Source organism: Chrysochloris asiatica, unplaced genomic scaffold (genome assembly GCF_000296735.1).
Source record: "Chrysochloris asiatica unplaced genomic scaffold, ChrAsi1.0 scaffold00196, whole genome shotgun sequence".
NCBI classification, from domain to species: domain Eukaryota; kingdom Metazoa; phylum Chordata; class Mammalia; order Afrosoricida; family Chrysochloridae; genus Chrysochloris; species Chrysochloris asiatica.
This window is the reverse complement of record NW_006408714.1, coordinates 5864739-5875627: the sequence shown is the minus strand read 5'-3', so window position 1 is coordinate 5875627 and position 10889 is coordinate 5864739. Positions and strand designations below refer to the sequence as shown.

The following is a 10889-nucleotide window of genomic DNA, read 5'->3' as shown; positions in this document are numbered from 1 at the left end:
CTGTATAATAAAGAAGATTGAAGGACAATTAACATTGACGCAGTTTAGTGTTAGAGAAAAATATTGAATGTATCATGAACTGTCAAAAGAGAGCACATCTGAGCTTGAAGGAAGTTCATACAGGATGCTCCTTAAAACTGAGTGGTGAAATATCACCTCACAGACTTTGGAGAGATTAGTTCCTGAAGAGGGTATCCTACTTGGTACAATAGAGGGTCAGCAAAGAAGAGTAAGACCCCTAATAAAGATGGACTGCAACAGTGACAGCAATAATGTGATTAAGCATAGAAACTACACCGACTACACGCTTATTGACTTGGTTAGGTTCCAAAGACCAGGTCATTATGTGAAAATTGGTATTATGTGAAAATGGAGCCTGACCGTATCAGCTTACAAAACAGAGAATCACTACATCATTACATTTGGAAGACAGCTACCTGATCAACCAGTGGGATGAGATCCATAGTTATATCCATTTCAAAAAAAAAGGTGACCAAACAGAATGTGGAAATCATCAAACAATATCATTCATATCACATGCAAATAAAATGTTGCTTCTTGTTGTTGTTAAGTGTTGCAGCAGTACATTGAAAGGTTTTTGCCAGAAACTCAAGCCAGATTCAGAAGAGGACTTGGAACTAAGGATATTGTCAGATGGATCTTGGCTGAAATCAGAGAATACCAGAAAGATATTTACTTGTGCTTTATTGACTGTGCAAAGACGTTCAATGGTGTGGATCATCACTATGGATCCAGAACTCTTAATTGTGCTCATGAGGAAGCTGTATATAGACCAAGAAGCAGTTGTTCAAACAGAACAATGAGATACTGAATTGTTAAAAAAAAAAAAAAAAAGGTGTGCACCAGAGTTGTATCCTTTCACCATCCTTGTTCAATCTATATGCAGAGCAGATAATCTGAGATGCTGGATCATATGAAGAAGAACATGGCATCAGTACTCATTAACCACCTGGTATAGCATTGCAGGATAATGTACTGGACCGCAAGGCCAGTTTGAGCTGCAAGGTTGGCAGTTCAAACCCACCAGCCACTCCTTGTATACAGGGTCACTTTGGATCGGAACTGACTCGATGGCACTTAACAGCAGCAGCAACAACAGTGCTAACTCCCTCTTCCACATACTGTTCACTAGAACTCTGTCTGAGCAAACATATTTCTGTGGGGAGAGTTGATATTATCTGTTGTTGTTGAGTTGGTTCCAACTCATAGTGACTCCATGTAGGGTTTCCAAGGCTGTAACTCTGCTGAAGCCAAAAGCCTCATCTTTTCCAGTGGAGTAGCTGGTAGGCTTAACCTTGTGATTAGCAGTCTGGTGCTTATCCTACAAAGCCTCAACACTTCCTATTATTAACCACCCTAATAAATAACTCTTGGCCACAACATGTATTGTAAAGAGAATACTAGATATTGACTTGGAAGTTAGCAGTACTCATATCTCAAAGTTAGTCTGTGATCTTAATTTACACTTAACATCTCTGACTCCAATTTCTAGACATAGCACTCCAATTCTCTGACCCTTCCTCTTTAACTCTATTTCATTTCTTTACTTATTTCACTTCCAACAGCTTTCTTCTAAATTGGTGGAGACGCCGAAAATCTCGGACCAACTCTGAGAAATTATATAGTCGATGGGAGCAGGATCATGACTTGGAAAGTTTTGGGAACCTTGGTCTCTTCTACGAGTATTTAGAAACAGGTAATTTTCATCTACTTCCCTGAAACACAGATTAGGCTGAGTAAAAGGAGTCTTTTCAGCTCTCAGTATGTCTTTGTGCTTTGTATATGTTTTTAAGTGTCATCGAGTCAGTTTCAACTTATAGCAACCCTATATAGGGTTTCCCAGGAGCGACTAGGGAGTTTGAACTGCCACCAACCTTGAGGTCCAGTACTTTCATAGTAGACCTCAATCATTGGATGGTGGGTGAAGATATAGATGTATCAGCAGAGAGACAATTGATTCACTATTACCCAGTCCCACCAAATAAAAGTCAAAATTAAGTTTAATTACAAAACACCAATTTTAATGATTTTCAAAATAGTAATACTGTTGAAATAAATTAAGGTTCACTGTTTAACACTTGCCTCAAATTAGCTTTAATAGCTATTTTTTCTTTCCTCTGCATTTGTAATTAACTGACATGGAGGGAAAATGGAAAATCATTTCCAGAGTCGAACATACCTTTACTTTATAAAAATAAGGCTAAAAGCAGTTATATAAGGGAAACCCAAACTCGACTCAAGAAATACATAAAATATCCTAAGGATTGAACATAGAAGAGATTTTGAGATGAAAATATTGGAGCAATAATGTTGTGAACTTCTCATTTAGACTACTCAACCATTCCTCTCAATCAGCCTTTTCTACTTATCTGATGGATTTAAGGAAAACTATTTCCTTTATTTATGTTCAAGGCCCATACCATCATAGTGGAATGAATGAGGCGAACCTGAGATTGTTCATGAGTCCTCAGTGCAATATGTATCTATAAACCTGAATTAAAATAGATAAATTTAGGACAGTTAGAAAGATTTTCTACTTGATACAGTTGCTTGTAAAATTAGGTGGTCCTTGCTTTATGGGGTGATTGTTGCTAGATGCCATCAGATTGGCTCCAACTCACAGTGACTCCGTGCACAATGGAGCCCAGGACTGCCCAGTCCTGCACCACAGAGGTTGTTATGTTTGAACCTATTGTTGCAGCTACTGTTCAATCCATTTTATTGAGGGTCTACATCTTTTTCAGTGACCCTCTACTTTACCAAGCATGGTGTCCTTCTTCAGGGACTGGTTCCTCCTGATAATATGCCCAAAGTATACAAGATGAAGTCTTACTATCCTCCCTTCTAAGGAATATTCTGACTGCAAATTATAATTCATTGTATAAATTTCCAATAAATTGCTGCATCCATCAGATTATTACAAATAAAAAATTGAAGTCAATACTTCATATCAAGTTTGACTACCATTTATTGAAGCACAAGAAAGAGTTTGTTTGGGATGCTTTATGTGCATCATCTCTAATCTGGGAACACTTCGGCTGAGTAGGGATTATTTACTGCACTTTGCATTTGAGAGAATTAGACTTGATAAACTAAGTAATCTTCCATTAGCCATACATATTTTAAGCAGCAGTCTGTGATTTGAACCTAGAGCATTTTGGTCAAAAGTTAGTGCTGCTTCTGTACAACAACAAACTAAAGAAAACATACCTGTGGATGAACTTGAACTTGCAGCCTTTTGGTTAGCAGCTAAGCATGTTAACCATTTGTGCCATCTGGGGGTACATTTTGCACAGTACTGTCTCTTCATTTCATATTTTTTAGTTCAGTAGAGAAGGCAGCAGAGAGGTAGTCAGTTCATATTTGTTCACTTGCTTCTAGATCATACTACTGATCCAGTGAAATCCATAAACACTCAAGGTTCATCTAAAAGTACAACTCGTGAACACTGGGTGGGTTTTTCCTCCTTTAACTAAAAGCCATTTCTGAGGTTCTCATTGTTCTCCCTTCAGTCTTTAGGTAAGTTCAAACTCCGAGTTTTTTGGGTTTTTTACCCAAAACTATTGCTACAAACAAAAGAATAATGTGGAAAGACACATAATATTTCTGTTCATTGTTAGTGAAGAAATAATACTTATTTAGAAAGATGTCAAGATAGTTCAGAGGATCAGAAACGTAACAAATACCTCATTCTGGAAAATGCATAATTTTTGCTCTTATAATTTGTTCTGATTGCTTTAGATGATTGATTTCCTTATTCACCTATTATACTCAATTCACTTATTTTGCACTTTTTCTCTCTTGGCTGCTTCAGTTCTTACATAGTGCATTCATTATAATGCTCACAGTTTAGCACCTTTATATGCTCAGCACATGCTGAGTACTGGAAAATCATATACATTAGCAAGATAGAAAATTTGATTATTCTACAAATGTGTTAATATGTAAATATAAAGACTAGGCCATCATAGAACTAAACTTAATCCATAAGGAAAAGCAAAGAAAAATAGATCCTTCAAACAAGTAAGATCTCAAAAGGAAAAGCAATGGAGAACGTAAGCCCAGTTTCTTCTTCTAGTCCTAGTAAGAAAGCTATGGGGAAGAGGATGTGGGCAGGTGGAAAGAGACCGTTTTGCTGATGAAGAGCCTCATAAATTGAAGGAAGTGGCAGGAGACAGCTAAAATGTTCCCACTGTCCCTCTCTATAATAATGAGTTCTTGCTTTTTTCTTTTTTTTTTTTTCTCTACAGTTATCCAATTTGGATTTGTTACATTATTTGTGGCCTCTTTTCCTCTGGCCCCTCTGTTTGCTCTTTTGAATAATATTATAGAGATCCGAGTTGATGCCTGGAAACTTACTACTCAGTACAGGAGACCTGTAGCTGCTAAAGCTCACAGCATAGGAGTCTGGCAAGACATTCTATATGGCATGGCTGTCCTTTCTGTTGCAACTAATGTAAGTAGACTTAATTCACTGAAGTGATTTAGTATCGTCTTTCATTTCCTTGGCGATGGAGAGATGTGAAAGGTGTTTAGTTCAGTATTTATGGCATTGATCTCATCATGGTGACAGCCCATAAACACAAAATATTCCTGAACTTTTATACACTAAGCATTTCAGAGAAATCTATGATATACAAGCTGTTTAAAATATAATGAAATTTATAAAACCATTCTCATTCAAATATCATAATACATGTTCCATAAAGTACGTGGAAAATTAGCGACATAAGGATATGAATAATACATATTTATTGTATGCAAGTAAATTTATGTGCTAACAAACAGAAAGTATTTATGGAGCATTTGTGTTAAAATGATAAGCAAACCAAATTTCAAAAGTAGAAATTTTACCATGCATACTACCTGTGACAATGTTTTAAAAGCATAAGTTGGTAATAATATAATGAAAACAAAAATCTAACCCCTTACATTCACTCTTCTGTGTAAGCCCTCTTTAAAAAGGAAACAATATTGAAATAAAAGCATGTTGTTGTGTGCCGTCCTGTCAATTCTGATTCATTGTGACCCTGAAGAACACAGTAGAACTGTCCTATAGGATTTCCTAGGCCTGGAGTGGTGCCGTAGGATCAGCACTGGACTGCTAACTACAAGGTCAGCAGTTCAAACCCACGAGTTGCTCCTTGGAAACCTCATATGGGGTTGCTGTAAGTCAGGACTGACTCAATGGCACGTAACAAACAACAATAACAATCTTTACAAAAACAGATAGCTAGGTCTTTTCTCCTGTAGAACCATTTATAGATTCAGTCAAGTGTTCCATTGGCAACCGAGTAACCACTACCAGAGCTTCTTAAATTATAGCCTTGTTGTTGTTATTAAGTGCCTTCCAGTTGATTCCGAGCCATAGCGACCCTGTATAGGGTTTCCAAGGAGCAAGTGGTGAGCTTGAACAGCTGACCTCACGATCCAAAGTGATTTTGCAGTCCAGCACATTAACCCACAGCTCCACACCAGGAGGAGAACCTATAAGAATCTGTTAAAACCACATTTAATAAAAGTATCCATAAAAATTTAATTATGAATGTTTTCATTATTTGAAAAGGAAGACTGCAAAACATGAACTAAGCATGTAACTGAAGAAACTAAGAAAGAATTGTTAAACATATAGGCAGAGATACCAAATTAGAAAACAACAATTGTTAGTAAGTCAAGTGTGGTTTACTACAAAGACAAATCAGTTAGACAAATGCTGGCCAACTTGAACATGAAAAAAGCAATTACAATGAGTACAAATGAGCTAAAAAAAAAAATTTAAGTGACTGTTTTATACTCATTTATTCCAATAAGTTTTTTAATGTATTTGAAATAGTCACTTTTTTAGAAAATGAAATTTTCCAAAATGTTTTCAGTAAGTGATAGAAAACCTGAGTAGAGTAACGATGAAAGCAATGATAAAGGTATTTAACAGTCAGTCACCAAAAATATACAGTCCTAGTGTGGCCCTGTTGGATAAAGATGGCACTGCTAACCACAGCATTAGCGCTTCTAACCCACTAGCCACTTCTCAGAAACCCTATACACAGTCACTATGGGTTGGAACCGACTGGGAGGCACTTACCAACAACAAATGGTTTTGGAAATGAGTTATCTATGTTATAAATAAAACAAGTAAGTGTGTTATATATACTATTTCAAATGTTGGGAAATTATGGGAAATTTTCATCCCTATGGAATCAATATCACAGAACTGTGATAAATTTACTGTCCAGAAGTCTTCTATCTAGTCATTTCCTGTAACTTACAGAATTAGCACAAGCAATTAAATTTGTTAAAGGACAACAGAGCATTGTTACAAAGCCTTAGGAAACAGCAAGGCAATGGAAAAAGCATGGTTCTAAGAGAGCGATATAATTAGGTTCCATTCTAAACTCAAGTCACTTTCTAGCTATGGGATACTGTATCTGTAATCCCATACTGTGTAAATGAGCTATAGTTCTTGTTTTAGGCCAAGAGTTGCATATTAAAATGAGTCATCAAAGGGTTTTATTAATTTTGAAACAATCAGAAGGCTCATGAAGTGGAAAGATATACAGAGATGGTATATTTACGCTTGAATTAGCAGCTCATGTTTTCCATTGTTCACTTTGTCCTTCAGGCCTTTATTGTTGCATTTACATCGGACATCATTCCCCGTTTAGTTTACTTTTATGCCTACTCAACAAATGCCACGGAACCTTTGAGAGGATACATCAATAACAGCCTGTCAGTGTTCCTAATTGCTGATTTTACAAACCGCACTGCACCCACGGAGAAACGAGACATCCTCACTTGCAGGTTTCCTTTTGTTTGTTAAGGTTTTCATTTACTTTGTCTTTTAAATGTGTTCCTTAAATCCCTAGTCCCTTCATTTTTCTCATAATATAAAAGATTTAATTGGGACTATAAAAAATCCTGAGTAAATAGAGTGTTTTAATCCTAGAATTCATACATTGTATGATTCTGGTATAGAGAGGTAGAGTGCTCAAAAGTAGGTCAATTCTATGAGCAAATATAATGTCAATTTAAAATTTTTTCTTATTAATTTATTGAAAACATTTCTGTACCAAGATTTAGTAGAGAAAGAGCATGCACAATGGTCATATTTTATGTGCATTTAACAGTTTAATTTAACTTTATGTCTTCAGCAAAGAAATACAGTGAAAGAGAAATAACAATAAAATTCATGAATTCACTGTCATGTCATCCCACTTAAAGAGTATCTTCCCTAGAAGGAGTATGAAATTGAATTTGTGACTAGTGTTTCCACACTTCAAGACCCTTAAATTTAAACCTTAAACGGAATGCATCCTCTGGGATAGCAACAAAGAAAAACTAAATGTTGCAGCACATGCAAAACAAAAGTTTTTAACACATTGCTATAGTCCATATTTGACTCATCCATAGTAACAGATTCTTTGATGTCATCTCTTTCTAGCTGTTTATATACAAGGGGGCTTCCAAAAGTTTGTGGGAAAATGGAATTGAAAGGTAATGGAATTTCCTCCTGAACTTTATGAAGTCCTCTCACACAGATACTTCATATTTCACATATATATCATGTTTTCTCCGTGTATGATATTCTTGATGTCATCCGCGTCTTCTCTGGTCTTAGGTCATTAGTGTTTAATGCATCAAATCTGTTCATGAAATGGTATGTAAATTAAATTAAGGTAGGATATAGTCTAGGTCATATTTTTGTTCTTATGGACTTGTATTAGATAGATAGATAGATAGATAGATAGATAGATAGATAGATAGATAGATAGATAGATAGATAGATGAATGATATATATTCCTGGTATGATGCTGTAGGGTAAACACTGGACTGCCAACCTCAAATTCAGTAGTTCAAACCCACCAGCCACTCCTTGGAAACCCTATACAGGGTCACTACGAGTTGGAACAGACTCAAAGGCATTTAACAATATTTGTTGACACTGTTTAATGTTGGCTGTTGTTACTTTCAGTGGGATTTAAGGCTTTTAAGGCTAATTTTTTATAATAAAAATTTTATCTTAAGCACTGATATTGAAATTTAACTATTGCATAAAATGGTCAGTCTTAGCCATACTTAACCAGACTAGGTGGCCTTATAAAAGCTTTACTATGGGATGAGAGGAGAAGATATGTTTGGACGTTATAGGTATTGTATATAATGACATATCCACTTACAGATAATTAAAATACAATATATTTTTTGGGCTGAGTCACTATGATGGTTCTGCATGATATAATAGATGGAACTCCAGACTAGAAGTCAGGGGTCTCAACTACTCATCTCCAACCCTGACTAATTTTGTGACTTTAAATATACAGTTTATCTGGATCAAAATTTTATATGCTGTAAAATAAATGTTTTAATTGTTGTTGTGTTGTTGTTGTTGTTAGTTGCTGTAGAGTTGGTTCTGACTCATAGCAATCCTATGCACAACGGAATGAAGCACTGGCCTGGTTCTGCATCAGCCTCATAATTGTTATATTTGAGCCCATTGTTGCTGCCACTATATCAAGCCTTCATTGTCTTCCTGTTTTCTAACTGACCTCCACTTTTCCAAGTATGATGTCCATTCTCCTTCCTAACATGGCCCAAGTATTCGAGTCCAAATCTTGCCATCCTCACATCTAAGAAGCATTCTGGCTTTCTTCCAAGACAAATTGACTTTTTCTTCTGATAGTCTATGGTATTTTCAATATATTTTTTTTCAACTCCATAAATCAAATGTATTGATTCTTCTGTAACTTTCTTTATTCATTGTCCAACTTTCACATATATATGAAGCTGTTGAAAACACCATGGCTTGGGTTACACACACCTTAGTCCCCAAAATGACAACTCTGCTATTTAACTTTTGATTTCTTGACTGTTGCTTCTATGAGCATTGATTGTGGATCTGAGTAAAATCCAGTTGTCTCTGACAACTTCAATCATTTCTCCATTTACTATAATATCATTTATTAGCCTAGTTTTTAGGATTTTAATTTTCTTTGCATTTATTTGCAATTATACTGAAAACTATAGTCTTTGATTTTCAACAGTAAGTATTTCAAGTTCTCTTCACTTCTAGCAAGGAAGGTTGTGTTATCTGTGTATCTCAGATTGTTAATGAGTCTTCCTCCAATCTTGATGCCGTGTTCTTCTTCAGATAATTCACCATCTTGGATTAGTTGCTCAGTATACAGATTGAATAAAATATGGTGATATGATACAAGCCTGACACATACTTTCCCTGATTTTAAACCCTTGTTCTGTTCTAACGACTGCCTCTTGGTCTATGTGCAGGTTCCTCATGAGCACAATTTAGTGTTCTAGTATTCTCATTCTTCACAAAGTTATCCATCATTTTTTAAAATCCATGCAAATTTCTTTGCATAGTTTATAAAGCACAACTAAGCATCTTTCTGGTATCTACTGCTTTCAGTCAAGACCCAACTGATGTTAGCCATGTTTTCCCTCATTCCTTAATGCAGTTTGACTTTCAGAGAGATCCTCATTGATGTATTGCTGCAACCATTTTTTAACTATCTTAAGCAAAAATTTTACTTGCAAGTGATATTACTGATAATGTTAATCAATTTCTGATGCCTTGTTTTTCACAAATTTCATCAATACAGCTTAGACTTCTTCCTTCATGACCATGTGCTATCTCTTGAAATTGAACATAGGCCAATTCTTCTTGGTATGGTGACTTTGTGTACTCCTAAAATTGTCTTTTGATGCTTTCTGCATTGTTCAAAATTTTGGCCACTGTTGTTGTTGCTAAGTACCGTTGGGTGGGTGCCAACGCATAGTGATGCTGTATAGGGTTTCTGAAGCTGTCAATCTTTGCAGGAGCTAAATCTCAACTTTCTCCTGAATTTTGCCCATAGAATCCTTCAGTATTGAACCTGAGATTGGAATGTGTTTCTTCAGTTCTTTCAGCTTGAGAAATACTGAACATTTCTTCACTTTTGATTTTCTAACTCCAGGTTTTTGTACATTTCATTATAATACTTTACTTTGTCTTTTGGAGCTGCCCTGTAAAATTTTCTTTTCAGCAGCTCATTGTTTCTTCAGTCACATTCATTTCTCTACATTCAAGAGCAAGTTTCACAGTCTCTTCTGTCATCAATTTTGGTATTTTCTTTCTTTCCTGTCTTTTAAGGGACCTTTTTTCTCTTCATGTATGATGTTCTTAATGACAGCTTCTGGTCTTAGTTCATTAGCATCAAATCTGTTCATGAAATGGTCTCTAAATTCCAGTGGAATATATGCAAGGTCATGTTTTGGCTCTTGTGGACTTGTTTGCATTTTCTTCAGTTTCAGCCTGAACTTGCATATAAGCAATAGATCATCTGTTTCATAGTCTGCCCCTGGCCTTGTTTTGGCTGATGATATTCAGCTTCTACATTGTGTCTTTCCACAGATGTAATTGATTTGATCCCTGTGTATTCCATCTGGCCTGGTCTATATGTATAGTCACCTTTTCAGTTGTTGATAAAGTGTTGGTCTTGCAAAATTTTATCATGCAATTTCCAGTACCTTTTCTATCACCAAAGGGCATATTTTATAACTACTGATCCTTCTTCTTTATTTCCAATCATCAGTAATCATCAGTGCATCTTGACTGCATGTTTAATTGATTTAAGACTGAAGAAGTTGGTAGAATTCTTCAGTTTATCATTTGTGACTTTAGTGGTTGGTGGGTAAATTTGAATGATAGTCTTATTAACTGGTCTACCTTGTAAGTGTGTTGGTATTATCCTATCACAGACAGTGTTCTACTACAAAGTAAATCTTGAAATGTTCTTTCTGACCATGAATGATGAATGTGGTGTCATTCCTCTTCAATTTATTGTTCCTGGCATAGCAAACCATAGGTTTGCTT

The 10889-nt window shown here is 35.8% G+C and overlaps 1 protein-coding gene across 1 annotated transcript in view; it reads left to right on the top strand.

Annotated features, from left to right (window-relative positions):
* Positions 1-10889, top strand: part of ANO5 (anoctamin 5) — a 134534-nt gene that overhangs the window by 119247 nt on the left and 4398 nt on the right. Inside the window, exons 18-20 of the mRNA XM_006872399.1 lie at positions 1587-1717; positions 4272-4477; positions 6641-6819. Coding sequence (XP_006872461.1) covers positions 1587-1717; positions 4272-4477; positions 6641-6819 — 516 coding nt within the window. The remainder of the gene's footprint in view (positions 1-1586; positions 1718-4271; positions 4478-6640; positions 6820-10889) is intronic.